This window comes from Ornithorhynchus anatinus, chromosome 1, assembly GCF_004115215.2.
Source record: "Ornithorhynchus anatinus isolate Pmale09 chromosome 1, mOrnAna1.pri.v4, whole genome shotgun sequence".
Lineage (NCBI taxonomy): Eukaryota > Metazoa > Chordata > Mammalia > Monotremata > Ornithorhynchidae > Ornithorhynchus > Ornithorhynchus anatinus.
In genome coordinates, this window is record NC_041728.1 from 2820737 (window position 1) to 2845280 (window position 24544).

Sequence of the window (24544 nt, forward strand, 5' to 3'; positions counted from 1 at the left end):
TCTCCAACTCTCAGACTGTGGGCACCACATGGGACTGGGGTTGTGCCTGACTTGATTATCCCAGCGCTTGGCCTAGTGGTTACAGCCCGGGTCTGGGAGTAAGTCGGACCTGGGTTCTAATCCCTGCTCTGCCACTCGTCTGCTGTGTGACCTTGGGTAAGCCACTTCACTTCTCTGGGCCTCAGTTCCCTCATCTGTAAAAGGCTGTGAGCCCCATGTGGGATAGGGACTGTCCAACCCAATTAGGTTGCATTTACCCCAGCACTTAGTACAGTGCCTAGCACATAGTCAATGCTTAACAAATACCACAGTTATTATTATTACTGTGCTTGGCCAAAGTAAGCACTTGACTAATACCACAATTATCATTATTATTACTATTATTACTGTTGTTCTGGCTAGACTCCTCACCTCCAGTCCGCACTTGATGCTGCTGCTTGGCCCGTCTTGTAGTTTTGCCAGGCCTCGTCTCTCTATACCTCCAAACCCTCCGACAACCGCCCCACCCCCCCCAGTCCCTCCGCAGCAAGCAGACACCTCTCACCTCCGGCATCAAGGCTCTCGGCCGGCTCGCTCCCTTTCTCGTCGGCTCTCTTCATTCACTCCTCCCCCACCTCGCCCCAAATCTGCCTTCTAACCGAACCTCCTTCTCGATGCTCCCGCCTCCCACCCCTCACTCAGGCTGCTCAGATCTGCCGGGCCACGGCTCTCCTTACCGTCGGAGTCCTCCTAAAAGTCCCACCTCCTCCAGGAAGCCCTCCTCGATGAATTCACCACACCCACCCTTACTACTTGGGGGTGTTTTCCTTCAGCAGATGAACGCATTTATCTGCATTCAGAGACCGGTTTGTACCGCTTCCTGCTTCCCATCCGTTCTTCCGTTTTCCCCACCCGTAAATCGTTTTTGCCCATCTTGTCCCATGGAGTGAAAGCGTCTGGAGGGCGGGGACCATGTGCCACGCGCTCAGTATAGAATCGGGCACTTAGGGGGCAGCTCAGTGACTGATCGGAAGCCCCCGTGTCCCCACAGGTGAGGTGGAGACGAGGAATGGTGAGCTTTCGCTGGGGCTGCAGTGGACCCATTATCCCGAGCTTGTCCGGTGCGCCTCCGCCTGTCTCATCCACAGGCCCGGGGGAGGGGGTCGTCGGGCCCGGGAAGCCCCTGTTCGTGTCTCGTTCGGTCCCGATGCCGGACCCAGAGCCGTGTCCGGCCGCTCCGCGGGGCCCGACGTTCCGAGTCACCTCTCATCCTCCAAGGGCGCCGGGCTCTCTCCAAAGAGCTTTCCGCAGCAGCCCTGCTTCCCAACGCCCCAGGTGGCTCAACTCCGCGGCCCAGCTGCAACCCGGCTCCGGCTCCCGCTCCCACCGGCTGCTGCCAGGAATCCTTCCAGGGGAACGGCTCCCAGTGAGAAGGGCGATTTCGCCTTGGCTCCTGCCCGAGAGTCTCGTCCGGCAGAGGGAAAGGAACCCATCCTCCGGCCTGTGGTGGTTCGGTCAGGTGGCCGGGAGCCAGACGCCCGGGGCTGCACCATCCAGAGGGTCTCGACGGGTCGGCGTGGGCTCCCCTGGCCACCCCTCAGCATCAGGGGGACCCCCATGGGGCATCTGGGAGGCGGTCTGCTCGTCTCTGTCTCACTTGGGTCCGGACCCCTGGCTGAGCCAAGACCGAGCGACCCCATTCCAAATTGCTTCCCCTGCAGGCCCAGGCTCCTGCCTCTACTGTGCTGGGCTGTTTGGGATTTAGGAGGCTCAGAGAGATAATAGTAATAATGATGGTATTTGTTAAGCGCTTACTATGTGCTGTGTGTTCTGAGCGCTGGGGGAAGTAAAGGGTAATCAGGTTGTCCCATAAGGGGCTCACCGTCTTCATCCCCATTTTACAGATGAGGTAACGAGACACAGAGAAGTTAAATGACTTGCCCAAAGTCACACAGCTGCCAAGTGGCGGGATTAGAATTCTAATTGTTTAGACTGTGAGCCTGTCGTTGGGCAGGGATTGTCTATCTGTTGCCGAATTGTACATTTCAAGCACTTAGTACAGTACATAGTAAGAGCTCAATAAATGATTGAATGAATTAGAACCCACAACCTCTGACTCCCAAGCCCGTGCTATTTCCACTAAACCACACTGCTTCTCATACTAAGCCACACTGCTTCTCATGACCCCACCCCCTTCCAGAAAGGGGACAGTTCAAATTTTGAGTAGTGGCAAGGGGTGCAGTAGAGGTGGCAAGGTGGGGGGGTAGGGGGGGCGGCGGCAGCAGAGCAGTGATAGCAAGCAGCCCTCTGCTGCCTCTTCTCCTTCTCCTCTTCCTAGGAGGAGGCAAGAGCTGCCACAGAGATCCCAAACTCTATCAACACCCTTGCCCACTGATGCCCAGCCTAAATTTCTGGGAATGCTTGAGCGACCTTCCTGCCTTTTGCTAGGAATTTCTCTAATTACAAATTGGCCCTGGGAAAAATGGCTAAGATCCCCAGGCCCAGTCTGATCCAGAAACAATGACTGTTAAGTGGAGCCCATTTTCCCCACCAATAAATCCGAGGCTGGCCCGGACATATCTCCCTCTTTCTCCCTCTCCCCACAACCCCCCCACCCCCCCATGCTTCCAATTTCCTGTTTTGCCACCCCAGAAGGGAGGTGAGCTAGCCACCACGAGCTGCTGCTAACCCACAGGTGGCTTCATGTCACTTTCCCACGAGTGTTGGCTCGTTGGAAGCCCTGAGGGATCGGCGCGGGACGGGACGGCAGAAGCCTCTGCTCCCTCTGGGCTTCCTCCTACAGGAACCAGTCTGTCACCATTCCCTACCGTCTTCCCCCAGTTCCCGTCCTCCCTGCCTGGAACATCCCGGAGATCCCCAAATTCTGAGGCAGCCAATGTCTCCGGACCTGGCTCCCACCACATCCCCGGTCCCGATCCGTGGAGAAAACCAGCCCGATGAGCAAGGCCGGGGACGGACGGTGGGGCAGGCACCCTCGGGGTGCGGGGGGAGAGAATTGGTTTTCGAGTGTCCAGTTCCCGACTGCCCCATGTTTCAGTCATTACGGCATTTATTAAGCACCTGCTATGGGACAAACCACTAGAGAGACGAGATTCAGAAGGGAGGGGATGGCGGGAGGGAGAGGGCAGGGCCCGGACGGGGAGACGAGCCGAGTCTTGCTCGCCGTCCGTGTTTCCTGTCGATCCAGAGCCCCCAGGACGCAGCCCGAGTGAGCGAGCACCGGGTCGGGGTTTCAGTTGGCTCGCCCCTCGGGCTGCGGGTGACGACCGACACGCCATCAAACGGCTCCGTTCCAGCTTCTGCCACTCCGATGGCACTCGGCCCCCCGGATCCTGCGGGGCGGAGCGGGGCGGTCCAGTGTCTCTGCGCCGGCACCCCCACGCTCTCCCCCGTCCAGGGGTGGCAAAGAAAGGCCCGGAGAATGGAGCCCAGCCCGGTCCCGTGCCGGGAAGTCCGGGCTCTGGATTCTTTGAGGTTTAGTGTAGAGAGGTATGCTCACTTTGGCCTCGCAAGACATTGCGTTTTGTACAGGCCAGAGGCCGAACGGAAAGTCTACCTTCCTTCCGTGCCGGCCAGTGGGGCAGAGCTGCTCAATCCAGCGGCAGCGAGATGCTAGCCCGGGGGGAACTTACAAACCATCTTCTCCATCAGATGGGAACACACACGGAGAGAGAGTGAGTGAGTGACAGAGAGAGAGAGAGAGAGAGAGAGACCGCCCTCTCTGCTTTAGAAATGATCACTTGCGTTTCTCCAAACATGATCCCAAAATCCAAGGTCTGCCCCCGGAACCTGACCATGGTCCCGGGGGTGGGGGAGGTGGGGCCAGTGCAGATGGGATGGGTCACGGTACAGCCTCGGGAGCCCATCTTAAAGGTCAGGATTGTTCACGCCGACCAGGAGGCCGGAGGGGGCCCCCAAGGGTCTCTCCGACGCGCCAGCCGACTCAGATCCCAGGGTCGGTCCAACGGCCAGGTCGTAGCGGGGCCCTTCAGAAATCGTCGTCGTCTATCTCGCAGCCGTAATCTGAAAATCCGGAGGGAACGGTCAACCAAGAGCACCAGTGGTAACCTGGATGCCACACCTAGCCCGGGATCACACCGATTTGAGGGACTGTATCCTGGACCTCGCCACTGCCTGGCCCAAGTGTTTGAGGAGGCATTTGTAAGATGGGGTGTGCACGTGAGGGGGTGTGCGTGTGTGAAAGGACATGCGTGTGAGAGGACACGCCCGTGACGGCGTACGCAATGACCCGGTGAGTCCCTTCTGCCAAAGGAGGGAATGACGTCTCCTATCACTGCTCTCTCTTGAGCAAGGGAGCCAGATACTAATAATAATTAGGGTATTTATTAAACACTTACTATATGCCACGTACTGTTCTAAGCACTGGGACAGATACAAGGTAATCAGGTTGTCCCACATGGGCTCACAGTCTTAATCCCCATTTTATAGATGAGGGAACTGAGGCCCAGAGAAGTGAAGTGGCTCGCCCAAGGTCACCAGCAGACAAATGAGTCTCTGACTCCCAAGCCCGTGCTCTTGCCACTAGGCCATGCTGCTTCTGTAACTTTTGGATGAGTTGTTTTTCAGATGCAGGTAGGCAGGAGCCCCAGGGAGGGGAGATGGACAGACAGACATACAGAAACACACACACACCTCCCCCCGCCCTCTCCCCACCAGTAGGGCTGGGAACAAGACTGCTACCTGCCGGGCCAGCGTAGTGGTACTTTGCGATCTATGTTTTTCTACTGTGGTTTTCATGCATGTAAACCCTGGCTCTGAGGGCAGCACCGATCCAGCAGAACCCCCAAATCGGGAGCTCTCCTGCCATTTGACACCTGACTCTCCCCTCCCCATCTCTCCTCTCCCCCACTGACCCAGGATGGACCATCCAACACCCAAACTCTACCCCAGTGTTCCAGCAGGGATCATCCAATACCCCTATTTCTCCCCAGTGGTCCCCAGCACAGACCATCCCACACCCCCGACTCTTCCTTTCCCATCCCCGACTCTCCCTCCAGGATTCCGGCATGGGCTGCTCCTTCCCGGATCCGCCCGATTCCCTTTGGGGCCTGCTGGGTTCTCCGGCTGGATGGCTTCCTGGAGGGCATTTCTGACCACATCCCTGGCTGGGCCGGGAGACACATTCCTTGAAAAGGCTGCCTACGAATCGCCACTGAGAATCCCTCTGGGTCGTTATGATAAGAAGCTGGTTTTTCAGAGTGCTCAGTAGGCAGTGAGCAGCACTGGCTTAATCAGGAATTCCCTTAGAGCGAGTGAGGACCTTTTTCAGAGGGAACACTAAATGGCCTGAAATCCTCCAGCCGCACCAAACAGCATGCCGGCGGAAGATGCCGTCCAATTTAGGTTTTGCTTGAGCCCTCTCAGTTGGGCGAGGAGCCCTCCCCACCCCTGCAAGCCCCCTCCCAGGTCCTGGAGATTTCCCATCTCTCTCTGGCCTCCGGAAAGCACGGGGGGCGGGGGAGCGTGATAAGGAACGCCCCGCTTCCATCAGTGCCGGCTCCGCGATCCGAGACCCACCATTTCCTCCCATTAGCTGGAGGGCGCTCACGCAGTGATCGTCATCCTCTTCGGCCTCCTCTTCCTCCGCCACGTCGTCTTCGTGATTATAGGACACGGGCCCGCTCTCCACCACGACATTGGCTGGCTTGGGCTCCGGAACCGCTCCCAGCGAACCCGGGGCAGGTGCCTGGGGAGGAGGAAGGGGAGGATTGATCTTGGGCCTCCTACGGCCCAACGACAGCTGATCTGTCCGCTTTCCGGCCCTGGGCTCGGAGCCCAAGAAGCCTGACAGACTGGGATGGGGAGGGGGCTGCGGAGGGAGAGAGAGAGAAAGAAGAGCCAAGGGATTCGGAAGGGACCGGGTAGAGAGGCAGACGGGAGACGGGAGAAACAATCAAATGGACAAGGAAATGAGTGGGACTGAAATTCTGAGATGAATAGTCAGAGGCGGCGGCATGGTCTAGTGGAAAGATGCCATGCCTGGGAATCAGGAGTCCTGGGTCTTAGTCCTGGCTCAGCCACTTGCCTTCTGAGGGACCCTGGGGAAGTGCTTTCACTCCTCTGTTAAATGGAGGTGAAGCACCTGTTCTTCTCCCCCTTTAGCCTGCGTTTGGACAGATTGTGCCTGAGCTGATTATCTTGTATCCACCTGGATGCTTAGCTTGGTGCTTGGCACCAACTAAGTACCTAATAAACACCACCATTTTTCTAGTCATTAGGTAACCCAGGGCCAGGCAATCGAACTCAGAGCAAAGTCCACCGGGAACCACGGACAATTCCACTTTCCCAGATCCTCTCCAGTCCGGCCAGATGTGGCCACGTGCTGCCCGGACCTTTTCTCCGGGGTGCCTCGAGGAGTCACAGTTCCCCGGGCCACGGCCGGTTTCACGGACGCCACTCCGGTGCATTTTAGAATAACTGTGACACTTTAGGGGTTTTGTTTTGGGAAATGGGATGGATCCCAACCCGTCGCTCAGCCGGACTAGCTGGGCACCCGCACAGAGGCTGGAGCCCGCGGGGTGGCGGCCGGAGAATGTGGGTTTTTTCCTTTAAAAACGTGGTCCCATTAGCAAACCTCTCTTCACGAAGAACGAAGAACCACATCCAGGCCGCGGCCATTTGGCTACGCCGAGAACTTTATCTCCAAAATAAATCTAAAGAGGCGGTGGGAGGTGGGGAGGACAAGAAGGATAGGCAAAGTCACCTGAGGCATCAAACGTTAAATAGCCGGGACCTGCAGGCAACCTGGTAATAATAATAATAACTGTGGTATTTGTTAAGTGCTTACTATTTGCCAGGCACTGTACTAAGTGCTGGGGTAGACACAAGGTAATTGGGTTGGACACGGATCCTGTCCCACATAAGGCTCACCATCTTAATGCCCATTTTACAGATGAGGAAACGGAGGCACAGGAAAGTGAAGTGACTTGCCCAAGGTCACACAGCAAAACAAGTGGCAGAGCCAGGATTACAACACAGATTGACTAATTGTGACTCCCTGGCCCGTGCTCTATCCACTTGGCCATGCTACCGGTACTGGGTCCAGAATGCTGGGAGAAAGCCGAGAGGCTCACTCTTCATCAGACAGGTGGACAAAGCAGGGGGCTTGGTGGGTGGGAGGAGAAAACCGTCATTTTAAGACAAAGTGTACAGTCGTTTTTAGCCTGCTCTGAAGCTTAATATTAGTAGCGGTATTTGTTAAGTGCTTACTAAGTGCTAAACACCATACTAAATGCTAAGGTAAATACAAGACAATCCAGGCCGGGGACACGGTCCGTGCCCTGCATGGGGCTCACACTCTAAGGGGGAGGGAGAACAGGTATTTTATCCCCATTTTGCAGATGAGGAAACTGAGGCCAGAGAAGAGAAGTGACTTGCCCAAGGTCACACAGCAGGCAAATGGGCAGAGCTGGGATTAAAACTCAGATTTCCTGACTTCCAGGCCTCTACTCTTTCTACTACGCAACACCATTCATTGTAGGGCAGTGAATGGGGCTCGGGACTTTCTAAAAGTTCTCACCCTAATGAATGTGTCCCCCTTCCCTAATGGGCAACCATTTCCAGGTTGCCCTGGCCCTAAAAATGAGCAGATATTTCTACGGGGCATGCAGAAAATTGGTTAGCTTATTTCCCCAGGGATAATATACCATACTGCTCAGAATTATGGACAAAGAAAAAAAATAAATCTTAAAAAAAGACTATCAAAAATATATTTAAAATCCTTTCCTCACTCTACTGTAGATAACAAACTGACCTTCTGCCCGGCTTTTAATGTGATACACAAGTTTAGCCTGGAGCCAAAGACCTGTGGGGCCCAGAATCTATCGATCTAGAAATTAACGGCCCCCTGCAAACTGGTGTCAAAGGACACGACTTCATTTTTTTTTTTTTGTAATCAAGAGGAGATGACTCTCTAGTTAGGAGGACTAATAAAAGGACACCAATTCTCCTGGCGCTGTTAAGTGCTGCTGCAGAATGGAAAAGAATATATTTCCGGAGTCGGGGATGGAGCAGTTCCCAATCCCACCCGGACCGCCCCGGGGAGGGAGGGGTAGGTGGGGAGGAGGGGAAGGGAAGGAGATGGGGTTGGGGGAGGGATTCCCGGAGAATTCAGAACCCCTTCTGGGAGTTCCTGGAAGGCAAGAATGGGCCTTCCGGTCATCCCAGCGGCCCCGGACAGCAGAATTAGGCTTGCTGAGCCACGTCACCGTGGCCGAACACACGGCTCTACCCGGCCGGACAGCTTTGCCGAGGGGCCAGGAGCTGGGAGTTTTGTGGAGCACCCTACTGGAGATGGGTTTTCCCAGATTTCTTCATGCGGAGTCCCGCATGACTCTCGAATCCCCTTTTCTTGCCATCCCCTTTTCTCCCCTCCCTGACAACAAGACCTGCAGCCAATTTCCTGGTCAAGGGAGGGGACTAATAATAATAACGTTGGTATTTATTAAGCACTTACTATGTGCAGAGCACTGTTCTAAGCGCTGGGATATACAGGGTAATCAGGTTGTCCCACATGAGGCTCACAGTTTCTTAATCCCCATTTTACAGATGAGGTAACTGAGGCACAGAGAAGCGAAGTGACTCGCCCACAGTCACACCGCTGACAAGTGGCAGAGCCGGGATTCGAACTCATGACCTCTGACTCCCAAGCCCGTGCTCTTTCCACTGAGCCATACTGCTTCTCATAATGTTGGTATTTGTTAAGCGCTTACTATATGCAGAGCACCGTTCTAAGCGCTGGGGTAGATACAGGGTCATCAGGTTGTCCCACGTGAGGCTCACAGTTAATCCCCATTTTACAGATGAGGTCACTGAGGCACAGAGAAGTGAAGTGACTCGCCCACAGTCACACAGCTGACAAGTGGCAGAGAGGGGAGTCGAACCTATGACCTCTGACTCCGAAGCCCAGGCTCTTTCCACTGAGCCACGCTGCATGACGGGGTTGGTGGATTTGCACACCCCCTTCCCAGTCCCCCAGGTCTGGGAGAGAGAACGCCTCCTCTGCCTCCATCTCTCAAAGCATGGGGGGAGCCCCCCCAGCCAGTCCACCCACCCATGAGGGGTCCCTCGGGTGGGGCGGGATCACCGCAGGGGCATGCCCTCGAGAGGCTTTCTGAAAAAACCCCGATTTAGGAGGGTGAGCCTGCCCCCGGAGAGGAGTTTGGGGGTAGGGGTTGGTTTCGGGGGTTGGAATGACCTCAAAGGTCCTGGTCTGGCTTTGAACTCGTTTCCCAATTGTGGGGCCCCCTCCCTACCGACTGAGGCCTGGCACTCCAGGGTATAGACAGACCCACCAGCGCCCATCCGTCCCGGGGTCCCTGACAGCCGACCCATCTCACCGGAAGCCTCTGTGCCCCACGGTGGGCACCCCTGGGGCGGGCACCAGGACGGGGGACCCAGGGACACTCCAGGAAGACAGGGCTCAGGATATTAAAGAGAGCTCTGTGCCACGCTAAGAAAAGCTGCAGGCCGACAGTGCAGGCAGGCAGCGAGGGGTCTGGGAAGGGGTGCCTTGAGGCCCCAGAAAAGGGGAGGGGGTGCCCGGTGTGGACAGCGATTTACAGTCCACAGGACGCCACGCCGGCCGTCCCTCCGAAGACAAACAAAGCCCAATTCTAACGAACCTCTCCAACTGCAGCCTTCTTCGCCGGATGCGTAGACAGGAGAGGCCTCAATCTGCAAAGGAAAAACAGACGGCCATTAGCCCAGGAACGGCGAGGGAAAAGCGGAATTCAAAGACCAACCCGCTCCCAGTGGGGTCTTCCTCGGATTCGAAGTTCTAAACCTGTGGCCTTGAGAGCCACGGCACATCTCTGGGCGGAAGCGGGTTCGAGCGGGAGCCCACAGTGAGTGCCAGGCAGACTCCACGAGACCACCTGGGCCATCATCTCCACAGCAAGGTGGACAACCCAGTGTCCCTAACTCTGTCTCCAGCCCCCTGGCGTTTTCCCAAACCCGCTCTGTTCCGCAATTCTCCACTCTCTGTCCTGGTTCCTGCCTTCGGCCGCCCAGCCTCCAGTTGGCAAAAGAAGCCCAATGCTGGCCCCGTTTCAGTCCCGGTGGCTCCTCGGGGGCCCGGCAAGGGAGTGGGAGTGACTTCCTAGGGATGCCAAGGCCACGCTCCCTCCTCCCCGGGAGCCGGACGGGCCGGCCCGGGCAGCCGGAGACCTGTTCTCCTCCACAAGTGTCCTCTAGAGCGGGGACCAGTGGGAGCAGCCGATAGCGGAGGATCCCAAAGTCCTGCCGGGGGGACAGGACACAGGGGATGCCCGGTAGGAATCCGCTACGTTCTCAGGGTTCCTGGTGCAGCTGTATCCCAGATCTCACTCGTCCAGGCCCGGCTGGCTTTGAGCGCCACTAGCTCAGGTGGCCGGCATGAATCGGGGGCTTCTCCTCCCCGGCCGCTACAGACGCCCATTCACCTAATCTGCACGTGATTTACTGGGACCACGAGAGGCAAAGGAGTCCCAGAGGAGAGCGCTGAAACAGAAACAGTCCTGTGCTTGGGGAAGACTTCCCAACAGCACGGCTGCCGCCCCCCGCCAACGTGTCTCTAGCTCTGACAGATTGCGTTGTTTTGGCTCCCAGGGGCGAGGTGGGCGGAGGGAGGCGAGGAGAGGGAGGGAGAGGGATGGGGGGGAGACGTTCTGCTCTGCCTCTGTTCCACTCCTGCCGAGCTGCAGAACATCAAAACCCCACTTGGACATCCAGAGGTGAAGCTTGGCTAGAAACCGCCCTCTTCTGATCAGGACAAAACGCTCCTTGTTGGCCGGCGTAGTGGGGGCCGGGGCCGGCGCCGGCCTGCCGGCCCCGCTCCCCGCGATGGCCCCTAGGAACCGCCCGGAGACCCCAGGCAACTGCAGCCCGAGCCAGCCTGTTTCCGAAGCGACGGGCCACCAGCCGAACCCCCGGACCGGCAGCAACGGCTGCTACTACCGATAGGGTGGTATTTGTTCGGCACCTACTATGTGCCAAGCACTGTACTGAGCGCCGAGGTGGAGACTAGGGTAGAGGGGAAGGGTAATAATAATAACAGTAACGATGGTACTTGTTACGCACGTACTACTTGCCAAGCTCTGTTCTAAACGCTGGATATAGACAAGATAAGTAGGACAGACACAGTTCCTGTCCCTGTCAAGACTCATAGGCTGAAGGGGACAGATAACAGGCACTGAATCCCTACTCTGACAGACAGGGACAGTTCTACCAACTCTGTGCTACTGAACAACCCCAAGTACTTAGTATTTATGGGGAATGAAAGAGAAAGGGAACCGCATTTGCGGAGAAGTTGATTTCAAGGTTTTCAAACTACCTCACGCCACCCAGCTCACTGCCTTGCCCTGGCCCCAGCCCGTTGACTGCCAAAAGAGCACGGGGCTTTTCCTGGAACGTCCCAGAGGCCCCGTCTCTTGATCGGGACCAGGACCGGGCAGCAGCTGACTCGGTCCAGGATAGGGAATAGGGCATTGCCGGCCGCCGGTGATCAGTGCCGCCGGAGGATCCCCGCAGGCTGCCGTCACCCCGAGGAAGGCGGCCACTGGCTGCGGCCGGCCAGGTGGGGTCTATGGGATGAAGAGAACTAGCGTGACCTAGAGGATAGGGTGCGGGCCTGGGAGTCGGAAGGACTTGGGCTCTAATCCCGGCTCTGCCACTTATCTACTGGGTGTGACCTTGGGCAAGTCACTTCACCATCTCTGGGCCTCAGTTACCTCATCTGAAAAGTAGGGATTAAAGCTCTGAGCCCTATGTGGGACAGGCACTGTGTCCAACCTGATTAGCTTGTAACCGGGCGCTTAGAACAGTGCCTGGGATAATCCACAAAACAAGAAACACCATTAAAAAAAAAGGCCACGGATGAGCAGCTTCTGAGGGAGGGGGCCCCACGTCCAGGGCCGGGCACAAGAGGGGAGCTCCTCCCTGCCTGTTCACACCAGGGGATCTGGTCCGGCACCGGGGACACGACCCAAGGGAGTCTAGTCTGTAAACTCCTCGTGGGCAGGGATCGTGTTTCCCAGCTCTGTGGTTCTGGGACTCCCCTAGCACTTAGGAGAAGGCTCTGCACGCCGTGGGCAGTCCAACATCACTGGTTGATTGAGTGGTGGGGGCCGGGGGGCCGGGGGGCGAGGCCCAGAGAGTGGCTGCTGGGTTCTGCTGGATGATAACTGGGGCCGTGGCTGTGTCTTCCCAGCCGCCTGGGGACAGGAAGTCAGAGGGCCTCGGGACCTGCGAAACGCAGGACACAGGACTGAACGCGTCTCCGTTTCCGGACCAGTCGGGGAAGGCGAGCGGGTTTTTCCAAGGAAGGCACTGCCCCACAGGCACAGGCCTCAGCACTAACGAGCCGCTGCTGATCCAAATACGGACGAGGGAAAGCTGTCGCCGGCCAGGCACCGACAGGGGCCGAAACGCCAGAGATGTTCCGGGAGCGGGAGATGGGGCCGACGGTCAACACCTGCCCTCGACTCCACCTACTTTCCGCTCCTGAGATGAACGCTCAAATCTGAGTTAGCCTCCCCGTTCGACAACCGGAGAAAGATCCCGTGAAGTCAAGTCTGGCAGGTGCGGAGGGCAAGGACTCTGCTCTGCAAAACCTCTCTTGAAGTCTTTTCAAAGCCTGTTGGGGACACTCTCACTCCATCAATCAACCACTGGTATCTACTGAGCACTTACTGCGTGCAGCACACTGTACTAAGCACTTGGAAAAGTACTATATATAAGTTGTACTCCCAATTCCAGAGACCATGACTTGACCGTGCGGCCCTGCGTTGAGTCGGGGCAGGGGTTTAGGAGGTCACGGCTTTTGTTTTTCCTTCTCTGGACCTGCGGAACTGAGAAGGAGCATGACTTAGTGGAAAGAGCCCGGGCTTGGGAGTCAGAGGATCTGGGTTCTAACCCTGGCTCTGCCACCTGCCCGCTGGGTGACCCTGGGCAAATAGCTTCACCTTTCTGTGTTTCAGTTTCCTCACCTGTTTAATGGGGATTCAGTGGGAGTGTTTTCCTCCCACTTAGAGTGTGAGCACAGTGTGGGACAGAGATCTTGTCTGACCTGATTATCTCACATCTCATCCAGTGCTTCCTAGAATGGCCGGCATATGGTAAGTGCTTAGCAAATATAAACAAAACCAAAAATAGCTCAGCCCAACCCTCATGGGGAGTAGGATCCCGTACAGCCTCACTGCCCTGAATCAGAACTCGGAATTGAGTTTAACTGCCCCCAGGTCAGAAACCTGGGCTCAACCCCGCCTGCCAGCTGGGAGCCTCCTAAGTCACCGGCCTGGGTGGGCGCGTGGGCAGACCGACCACCGACGCCGAGTCGGGCACCCTCCGCGAACTAGGGGATTGGCTAGCGTGGCGGCGGCGGCCGGCCCACTGTCGGGGAAAGAGGCTTTCAGAAAAGATGGCGACGGGAGCCGAAGCCCCGTCTCTGCAGACGGGTCAAGTGTCCGGCTCTCAGAGATGACCTGACAGACAGGGCTGACGGGAAGGAAGGGAAATTAGAATGAAGCCGAAGGCTGAAAATGAAACAAACCGGTCCCTGATCGACTCCCTTATAGCCATTCTCCTCCTCCTCTCCTGACAAGAGATACAGGGGTCACTCAGCCCCTCCGCCCACGGCCCCTTTTCCCATGTCTGGATCTGGAAGAGAAGCTGCAGGAATTTGTGGGCAGAGGGTTAGTCCAGAGGAAAGCGAGGAGAATGCCAAGTCAAAAGCCTTGGCCAACCGGTAGCTCTACCACTGTGGCAGGGGCAAGGCCTCAGCGGGTGCCCCTACAGTCAGGGTCATCGGGGGCAACGGTCCTCGAGAGTCGGGGAGGGGCGAGGGAGGGAAGGGCTGGCTGGCGTGCGTGCCCTTGACCGCGAAACATTCCCCGAGCCCAACCGATTCCGGCTCCCGGCGCGCTCCGATCCCCGTCGGCTGGGGCGGTGACGAGTCTCCATCGCCGCAGCCGCCGCCACTGAGTCGGCGTGGCCACAACCCTCCCCCCGCCAGGCCGGAGGTGGCCTGGGCCCCGTCCTCGGCTCGGGCCTTCATGGCACTCGCTGGACCAGCGGGCTGGACAGAGAGGCAGGCCACAGTTCCGACGGAACCACTGGATGCCAGCGTGGCTCGGGACCCCACGGTCAGTCAGGCGGTCAATCATATTTATTGAACACTTACTGTGTGCAGAAGACTGGACTGGGCGCTTGGAAGAGTAGGCCGGAACAATGTAACAGATACATTCCCTGTCCACAACCAACTTACGGTCTAGAGTCTCCAGTCAAACCTTGCCCAAGACCAGTCGTCCAACCCAGAAGATGAAGTGAATCAAATCGGGCCACTACGCCTCCTCCAGCCCTTCCATCTCCCTCCAACCCTGGCCCCACTCAATCCACTGAAGCAGCGTGGCCCGGGTTGAGGAACCAGAGCCTGGGTTGAGGAACCAGAGGTTCTGGGTTCGAATCCCGACTCTGCCACTTGTCAGCTGTGTGACTGTGGGCAAGTCACTTCACTTCTCCGGGCCTCAGTTTCCTCATCTGTAAAATGGGGATGAAGACTGTGAGCCTCACCTGGGACAACCTGATGACCCTGTATCTCCCCCAGCGCTTAGAACAGTGCAGTGCACATAGTAAGCGTTTAACAAATACCATCATTATTATATCAGCCCTCTTCCCTTGTGTAGCGATGGCTGTGCCCGCCGACGGCACCGAGTGCGGGTGTCCCGCTCTCTAGAAACAGATAATAATAATAATAATAATAATGTTGGTATTTGTTAAGCGCTTACTCTGTGCCGAGCACTGTTCTAAGCGCTGGGGTAGACATAGGGGAATCAGGTTGTCCCACGTGGGGCTCACAGTCTTAATCCCCATTTTACAGATGAGGGAACTGAGGCGCAGAGAAGTGAGGTGACTTGCCCACAGTCACACAGCCGACAAGTGGCAGAGCTGGGATTCGAACTCATGAGCCCTGACTCCAAAGCCCGTGCTCTTTCCACTGAGCCACACTGCTTCTCCAATCCTTTTCCCTGGGCTCAGTGTTCAGACAGTCACCAGCCTAGAGGAGGTTAAATTCCCCCCACCAAACCAAAAGTCTCTCATGACCACCTCTGGGTTTTTATTCCGCTGGGGACGGGGGCTGTAGAATTAGGGACTTGGCTCTCCCCTGATCTGGCCAGACCCGGGATGGCAAGAGCCGCATCTCTTCAAGGACTCCCTAGTCCCAGCCTCTGTCCCCGGAAATCCCCCGGATCGAGTGGCGGCCGGTCCCACCGCTCCCCCACCTCTGAGCAGATTCTCCAGTTCCTCGTTACTTCGCTTCTGGCCTCGCTAGACCTCGCCCCGCCCCAGCGGACCCCCGCATCCCACACACGCTGCCCCCAACCGACACCCCGGGACCCTGCTATGTGACCACAGGGACCCTCCGTCCACCAAAGACAACACTGGGCTGAGGCGTGACCCGGCCCGCTGTTGCCAAGAGATGACGTGCCTATTCCTGTTTATTTGAACAAGGCCTTCCAGGGACTCCATGCCTGAAGGAATATAAGCCAGGGTCCCCAAATCAGATACGTCCCTACAAGTCACCCCGCCCTATCTTCCCCGGGGCTAATACATTATCCATCAAAGAGCCATTTCAATGGCTACCATCTGGAAACCAAGGCCTTCCAGCCGTTGCCTCAGAATTACACACATTTGCTCTGAAGCTCGCTTCCAATTATGTGCAATAAATTATTCCTCCTTGCTTGCAAATTTATCACAGCCAATTACGGCAAATCTCTGATTTAAGTGGCAAATAGACTTTAAAATTATCCCCCATCTCACGGTCCACCCCGAGAACCCCTCAGTGAACTACCAGAGGGGGCACATTAAAGCACTGCGGTGACACGCGGAAGTGCCGATAAACCCGCACACTCCGCTGCTCCGCGCTCCCTTCTCATGCCATCAGTGTGTTCCAGGGTGGTTACGGTCGGCCTCTGCTCGACCCCTGGCAAGCAGCAGCCAAGCACTCAGCAGGAGTCGGTTACTTCCTGAGAACATAGAGAAAGGGGGAAGTGGGCAAGGACAGAGGCAGCAGTGAGCGAGGACGAGGGGGAAGCGGGCGAGGACGGAGGGGGGAAACGGGCGAGGACGGAGGGGGAAGAGGGTGAGGTCATAGGGGGAAGCGGGCGAGGACGGAGGGGGAAGCGGACGAGGATGGTGGAGGAAGTGGGTGAGGAGAGAGGGGGAAGTAGGTGAAGGGGAAAGGGAAAGTGGGCCAAGGGGAAATAGGGGCAGGGAATGTGAACAAAGGGGAAGATAGCACTCTTCCTTCCCCGACCGCTACCGTAACATGAGGACGGGAGAGAGGACCAGGCCTGGGTAGCGTACAAATGGGAGGGAGGCCAGGGTACCACGGATGGCAGGGTCCCTGTTCCTCCTGGATACTCTAGAAAAATCCCTAAGGAGGTAGGGGAAAGGCAGCCCACCGCCATCCTCCCCCCACCCCCCGGGTCTCGCCCGAGGACCCCGTGAGAGGTCTCTGGGCAGGCTATCCACCACCCACCTCCTGAGAGAGTCCCAACGGCCCCTTTTGGCCCGCATTCCTCCAGACCTGTCCACGTGTTGGCTCCCAGGCCCCGGAAGGGGTCTGCTTTCCTTGGGCCCTAGTCACGGTGGCCGGCACAGCCGGTGAACAACGTGGTTACTGAAGAAAAGGGGTCCAGGTTGGAGGCGGAATCCCAACTCTGCCACAAGTGGCCCAGCAGCTTCCTGGAGTAGATCAGAGACTATCAGGCCCCCACCACTTCCTGACCCATGGGGGGTGTTGGCAGAATTAAGGAGACCCAACCCTTAAGGACTACTAACTCCGGGCAGGAAAGGCGCTGGCTTTACTCAAGTCAGGCAGGGCAGGAAGTGCTACAGATGCTAACCAACACCCTCCTCCTCCTGTCCCCCCCACCCAACAAGTTCACTTTGACAAAGCAAAACAAACATCAAAGGTTTAAAGGGATCCCTCATGCGTGTGACTGGTGTGGTTTGCAAAGGAGCTTGGCAAACAGCCCTGGGCCCAGGACTGGAACAGGGAGGGAGAGATTGAGACCTGGGAGAGAGGGGACAGAATTGATAATCATGATATATGTTGAGCTCTCACTAAATGTCAAACACTGCACTAAGCGGTCATCAGCTCTCTCACCGTCTAAGCAGAAAGGAGAATAGGTATTGGGTCCCCATTTGGCAGCTGAGGGAACGGAGGCCCGGAGAAGTGAAGTGACTTCTTGTATACACACGCACATCACTATACGAGAAGCAGAAGAAGGGCCGAGATGCTGATTTTTGGCTGTTGTCTCCTGACAGGATACAAAGTGAAATGACGCCTTGGGATGTCTCCATCGTGGGGCCGCTTTATCGAATGACAGTAAGAAAAATCTAAAAAGTTGCCCTTCGGGGGTGGGCCGTCGATCATCAGGAACGGACGGTCGGAGAGAGAGGGGACTCAGGGTGGAGTCTCCACGCAGACTTGATGGGAGACTGTGCGGGGAAGCTGCGCAGCCAGTCTTCTCCCCTCTCTCTCCCCCGGGCATTGTCCTGTTCCTTACGGAGTTGGGGTGAGCCCCACGTGGGACAGGAACTGTGTCTGACCTGATGATCTTGCCCCTACCCCAGCGCTCAGTACAGAGTTTAACAAATACCACAGTTGTTTCTATGAGAAACAGTTGGACGAGTGGAAAGGGCTTGGTCCTGGGAATCGGGGGTCCTGGGTTCTAGTCCTGGCTCTGTCACGTGTTCTGCGTGACCTTGGGCAAGTCACTCCACTTTTCTGCGCCTTAGAGAAGCAGCGTGGCTCAGTGGAAAGAGCCCGGGCTTGGGAGTCAGAGGTCATGGGTTCTAATCCCGGCTCCTCCACTTGTCAGCTGTGTGACTGGGCAAGTCACTTAACTTCTCTGGGCCTCAGTTACTACATCTGTAAAATGGGGATGAAGACTGTGAGCCCCATGAGGGACAACCTGATCACCTTGTATCCCCCAGCACTTAGAAGAGTGCTTTGCACGTAGTAAATGCATAACAAATACTAACATTATTAGTTACCTCATCTGTAAAACGGGGACTAAGACTGTGAGCCCTACATGGAACCTGATTACCCTGTATCTACCCCAGTGCTTAGAACAGTGCTTGGCATAGTAAGTGCTTAACAATATTATTATTATTATTACCTGCTATGTGACTTTGGGCAAATCAGTTCATTTTTTTACGTCTCAGTTTCCTCAATTGTAAAATGGGAATTAATTTCCTGATCTCCCTCCCCATTAAGACCATAAGTCCCATGTGGGACAGGGACTTGGGTGATCATCTTCTATTCACCCCAGCGCTTAGTACAGTGCTTGGCATATAGTAAACCCTAACAAATACCCCAGTGATGAGAGAATACAAATACGCTCTACGGTGAAATACCATAGCCAGTGGTCCAGGGTGGGCTCTGCCGTGATGGCCCGGTGAATTCCATTTCCCCAGTGCAAGACCCCCACCCACTGGCTCCCTGGCCTTTCTGACTGCCTCAAGGACGAGTGGGGACAAGGTGCATTTTTTGAGGATTTCCTCTCTCAGTCTGCCGAGGTCCGGAAATCCGGGCAGAAAGGAATCGAGGATCCCGTGCCCGGCTTCCCTTGTCTAAGCCGTTGGCCGGCACCGGAGGTATAGAGATCCCAGCGCTTCTTAGGAGGAGGTTCAGGAAACAGCGGGATCCACTTTAACAGACAACGACCCAGGCACGGAGCTCTCACTTCTCTCCCTGCCACCCTCACCTTCCAAGGGGAAGGGGCCTGAGAGCCAGCTCCAGCCATGGGCAGGAGCCTGAGGGAATGGAGTTAGAGGGGAAAGGAGGCCCATCCCTCCCAGGGTAATCTCTCCCTCAGACATGAGCCAGCCTGTTGGACGAAGCGTGTTTGACTGGTGCCTTTAGGGCTGGGGCTGGGGTGGTTACCAAAGCTTGGCCCCCAGCCAAATGCAGCAGGGGGTTGGAACAGGACGGGATTGGTTGCTTGTTTTACTCCTGTCAGGCGAGGCAGGGAGAAGTGCTACAAATGCTAACAGGCCCCCCTCCTTCCCTTCCCACCCCCAACCCCCGATCCACTTGACAAAGCAAAACAAACATCAAAGGTTTAAAGGGATCACTCATGTGTGCGCCTGGTGTGATCTGCAAAGGAGCCGGGCAAACCGCCCTGGGTCTAAGGACTGAAACAGGGAAGGGGAGTGTGGAGGAGACTTGAGACCCCGGGGAGAGGGCAGAACCAATAATAATAATAATAATGATAATCGTGTTATTTGCTGAGTGCTTAGTATGTGTCAAGTACTGTACTGAGAGCTGGGGTAGATATCCTATCATCGGGTCTCACGATGGAGCTCACAGTCTAAGCAGGAGGGAGAGGAGGTTTTGGAGCCTCACTCTGCAGATGAAGGAATGGAGGCCCAGAGAAGGGAAGCGGACGGCCCAAGGTAGTCACGCAGCAGGAAAGTGGCAGAGCCGGGCGCGATCAGAATGCAGGTCCTCTGACTCCCAGGCCCGTGCTCTTTCCACTAGGCCACACTGCTTCCCAGACAACCGCTGGCTTGTCTGGAGGCCCTGGGTCTGAAGGCCCCAGCTCAGGATCTGTCTCAGGAGGCGGGGCAGGTGCCAGGGTCTGATCGGCCCAAGACCCGCCTGGCCGGGGCTGGGACTGGGGCGTGGGGGGCTGCTTCCTCAGCTGTGGCTCGCACACGTTGGTGGGAGCCCTGGCCCCCGAGCTGGGCCGGGCACAGACACATCCAGCGTGGAAGGGGAGTGGGAAGAATACCTGCCTGGTTCCCCCCAACCCCTCCCCCTAGATGGGTCCACAGAGAGAAGTTCCACTCCGAAACATCTCCGAACAGGAGGAGTTAGGGCCTCGCATGGACGGGGGCCGTTGGGAAGCAGCGTGGCCTAGTGCAAAGAGCCCGGGCATAAGAGTCAGAGGACCTGGGTTCTAAACCCAGCTCTGCCTCTTGTCTGCTGCGTGACTTTGGGCAAATCACTTTGCTTCTCTGGGGCTCAGCTACCTCATCAGTAAAATGGGGATGGACACTGGGAGCCCCACGTGAGTCAGGGACTGTGTCCAACCTGAATTACTTGTATCCACCCCAGTGCTTAATACGGTGCCGGGCACGCAGTAAGCACTTAATACCGTAATTATTAATAAGTATTACTATTATTATTGTTATTATTAATCCTGGCTCTGCCAATTGCTAGCTTTGTGACCTTAGGCAAGACACTTGACTTCTCTGGGGCTCAGTTTCCTCAACTGTAAAAGAGGGATTCCATACCTGTTCTCCTTCCCACTTAAGACTGTGAGCTCCATGCGGGACAGGGATCTTGTCCGACCTAATTAACTTATACCTACACCAGGGCTTAGAATAGGGTTAGACACATAATAAGCGCTTACCAAGTACCATCAAAAAACAAGGGGCCGTCCCACCCTTGAAGAGATGGGTTCCAGGGCGGCAAGGGATCAGAGACCCCACCTGACATCCCCAACTCTCCTCCCGTTAGCTCATCTGGGAATCCCTCCTCTCCGGTACTGCTGCTTGAGGTAGACAAAGCGGGGGCTGGGATCTCCACTCGACCTTTTACAGAATCCCTCGCTGAAATTTCAAGGAAGAATTTCCTTCCTCGGAAACCTATGGGGAAATCGGCCGAAGAGATGAACAGCCCACTTCCTGTAAGGCCTCCTCCCACTCCCATCTTACTTCTGGCCACATTCCCTGAGGGTACAGAATCATAGGAAACCCAACACCCCAAGTCTTGCCTGTTAAATGCTGAGAGCCCTATTTAAGAAGCTGTGGTCTCGGGGGTGAAATGTAAGAGACTTTAATGTTATCACATTAAAGAGGAGAACCTGGAAATGTGTTCAGTTTTTTAAAGATTTAAAAGAGAACCCAGGAATCCTGAAAACGGGTCAAAGTCACAGAAATAGCCAATCTGCTCACTGTTTCTCGTCGTTTTTCCGGTCAAAAGGTACCGACTGGATGTTTCCATCATCCCCACTTGCTTCAATTCAGGTTAATCAATCCTAGGATTCCGCCATATACCTCCCTCCTCTCCTTTCCGCCCACTGATTCTAAGACCGAAATGCAAAAGCTTCCGTCGCTTAATCCTCTGAATCTGACTTGCCAATTTCCTATCTGCAGCTGTGCCCTCTTTGGATTTGCCCGGGAGAATGCTAATGTCGCCGGGCCCATTCCGGTCCCGGAGTCCAGCCCATCTTAAACCGGAGCGCAGACTAGTAGGCAGAGAATGGCAACGGCTTTGCGATTCCAGGCACGCGGGGTCCGTCGGGGAGGTAGGGATGGACGAAACAGGAAAGCGGAGCTGTGACTACGCCAGATGACGAGACGCTCTGCTCCGGGAAACTCGCAGAAGCTCCCACTTGGCTTCTTTTAGGACACTGTGGCAGCCGGGAAAAATTAGCCATATTCCAGGGGAGGGAGGAAGGGAGGTCTGAGGCACACACCCCTAAAGTCCAAGGACCCGACAGACCCCCCCGACCCCTCCCTGAACCATTTCATTTCCACCAGGCACACCATGTCTCTCACTATCTTGGGGCATCAGCCCCGGACCCTGCAAGGGACAAGGGATGGAGAGACCATTAATTCATTCAATTATTCATTCGTACTTATTGAGCGCTTACTGTGTGCGAAGCACTGTACTAAATGCTTGGAAGAGTACAATAGAACAATAAACAGACACATTTCCCACCCACGATGAGCTTACAGTCCAGAGGGGGAGACACGTCTTCCTACAGACATGGCAAATAGGGACCCGAAGAAGGAGGCAAAGGCAAGAAGAATAGGAAAGAGCACACCGGAAAGGAAGAAGTGTGGCCTAGTAGAAGGACTACAGGCTTGGGAGCCCTGGGTTTCAACCCCTACCCTGTCGCTTGTCGGCTATTCATTCATTCATTCATTCAATAGCATTTATTGAGAGCTTACTACGTGCAGAGCTATGTGACCTTAGGAAAATCGCTTCCCTTCTCGGCGCCTACGCTTCCTCAACTGTAAAATGGGGATGAATGCCTGTTTCACCCTGAGCCCCATGTGGGACGGGGACTGGGTCTGAGCTACTTGTACTGTATCTACCCCAGTGCTGAGCGGCGTGCTTGGTACGTAGCAAGCATTTAAGAGCCACAGTTATTATTACTGTACTTCCCAAGTGCTTGGTACAGTTCACTGTATTCAATGGGCCCCCAGGAAATGCTATGACCCCGACGATAATAAAAATGAAAATTTTGATATTTGTTAAGTGCTTACTCTGTGCCAAGCACTGTTTTAAGCACTGGGGTAGATACAAGGTAATCGGGTCGTCCCACGTGGGGCTCACAGTCTTAATCCCCACTTTACAGACGAGGTAACTGAGGCACCGAGAAGTTAAGCTTACTGTTTTGAACACTAAACTAAGCACTAGGTAGAGACAACATTATCAAGTAGGACACAACCACAAAGGATTTCCACGAGAATGGGGAGAATGGGGAGAATGGGGAATGGCCCAAAGTCACACAGCTGACAAGCGGCGGAGTCGGGATTAGAACCCACGACCTCTGACTCCTAAGCCCGTGCTCTTTCCACTGAGCCACGCTGCTTGACGATGACCACCACCACACCGCCACCAGTTGGAGAGCTCATTTCTCCGACCTGGTGCCCCAAAAGGTTGTGCGATAGAGTTCGTCGGCTCAGACCGTCAGCCCTCTGACCATGAAGTGACACCCTGGGGCGCTCCTGGGGTGGGGGCCGGGAACTTGCTGCCTGGAACTGAGGTCAATTCTTTCCTGCCTTCTCCTTTCCTGGCTGTCTCCTTTCCTCTCTCTGACGCCTGAGAACTTTTCATTATTTCATCTCTGAAGTTGCCTTGGGATCATCATTACCTAAACACCAGATTCAGCTTTTAAGAGGAGGAAGCCAGAAGTCTCTTCCCCTTGTCCTCACTCTGAATTCCGGGTCAAGGGAAAGCGGCTCTTCCAGGAACATCCAAGTGGCCTTTCTGGTTGGGGGGTGGAGGGGAGGAGCAAGGCGCGGCGGAGAGACAGACACAGACAGGACAAGTCCATTCATAACAGCCCTCTAGACCATAAGCCCTTGAGGGCGGGTAACTCGTTTTCCAACTCTGTTGAACTATACTCTCCCAAGCTCTTGATACGGTGCTCAGCACACAGTAAGTGCTCAATAAATACCACAGAATAATTGAGGGGCTCAAAGGCAAGCCCCCAGGCACCTCCCAGGTCAGGAATGGAAGGAGTGGCGGACAGAATGGGAATTTACTACTTGGGGGTTAAAAATAATGGTATTTGTTAAGTGCTTACTATGGGTCAAGCACTGCTCTAAGCGCTGGGGTAGATACAAGGTAATCAGGTTGTCCCATGTGGGGCTCGCGGTCTTAATCTCCATTTTACAGATGAGGGAACTGAGGCACAGAGAAGTGAAGTGGTTTGGCCAAGGTCACACAGCGGACAAGTGGCAGAGCCGATATTGGAACCCACAACCTTCTGACTCCTAGGCCTGTGCTCTATCCACTAGGCCATGCTGCAGCTAAGAGAAGCTGAGCTGAGCGGATCCGAGACTCCTACCCTGGCATAATGAAAACGCTCCTGTCGTAGTCATAATAATAATAATAATGTTGGTATTCGTTAAGCGCTCACTATGTGCCGAGCACTGTTCTAAGCGCTGGGGGAGATACGGGGTAATCAGGTCGTCCCACGTGAGGCTCACAGTTAATCCCCATTTTACAGATGAGGGAACTGAGGCACAGAGAAGTTAAGTGACTCGCCCACAGTCACACAGCTGACAAGTGGCAGAGCCGGGAGTCGAACTCATGACCTCTGACTCCGAAGCCCAGGCTCTTTTCCACTGAGCCACGCTGCTTCCCAGTCATGCCAGGATTACAGGGGCTTTCTCAATTTTTTTTTTTTTAATGGCATTTGTTAAGCACTTACTATGTCCCAGGCACTGTACTAACTGCTGGGGTAGATACAAGGTAATCAGTTTGGACACAGTCCATTTCCCACATGGGCTCACGGTATTAATCCCCATTTGACAGATGAGGGAACTGACAGTCCGGAGAAGTGAAGTGACTTGCTCAATAATTACGAAACAGCCCGGGCTTGGGCTGGGCCAGTGGATGCCAGGTCTCAGCATGCCATTTCTACTGACAGCCGCCACCGCCGGCCTCCTCCTCCTCCTCCTGCTCGCCAGCCTCCCGAGCCCGGGCAGGGAAGTGGGGGCCGGGGGGACGTGCCCGACGCCCGCTCAGGAGGAGCCCTGGGCCGGCAGCTGGTGGGCTGGGGGACTGGCAGCTGGAGAATTTGGTCCCATTGAGCTTGGTGGGCACAGACCCAAAGGACTGTGCCCGGGGAGGAGGGCCAAGCCGCAGGGCCACCTGAGAAGCCAATGAGTCACACGGCCGGCACCGACTGTGTGTGTGGGGAGACGGGGTGGGCGCCTGGGGGGGGGGGGGGACCCGCACTGCCGGAGAGAATTTCCTGAGCGGCCGAGCTACACCCGATCACTGCCC

The 24544-nt window shown here is 55.8% G+C and overlaps 1 protein-coding gene across 4 annotated transcripts in view; it reads right to left on the reverse strand.

The window, feature by feature from the left end:
• Window positions 1-3029: 3029 nt before the first annotated feature.
• Window positions 3030-24544, reverse strand: part of BRF1 (BRF1 RNA polymerase III transcription initiation factor subunit) — a 160391-nt gene continuing 138876 nt past the window's right edge. For all 4 annotated transcript variants that reach the window (XM_029058868.1, XM_029058871.2, XM_029058869.2 and 1 more), the window contains 3 exons: window positions 9645-9696; window positions 5539-5707; window positions 3030-4023 (listed from right to left, as the gene is read on the reverse strand). In XM_029058868.1, the coding sequence (XP_028914701.1) occupies window positions 3989-4023; window positions 5539-5707; window positions 9645-9696 (256 nt within the window). In that variant the 3' untranslated portion in view covers window positions 3030-3988. The remainder of the gene's footprint in view (window positions 4024-5538; window positions 5708-9644; window positions 9697-24544) is intronic.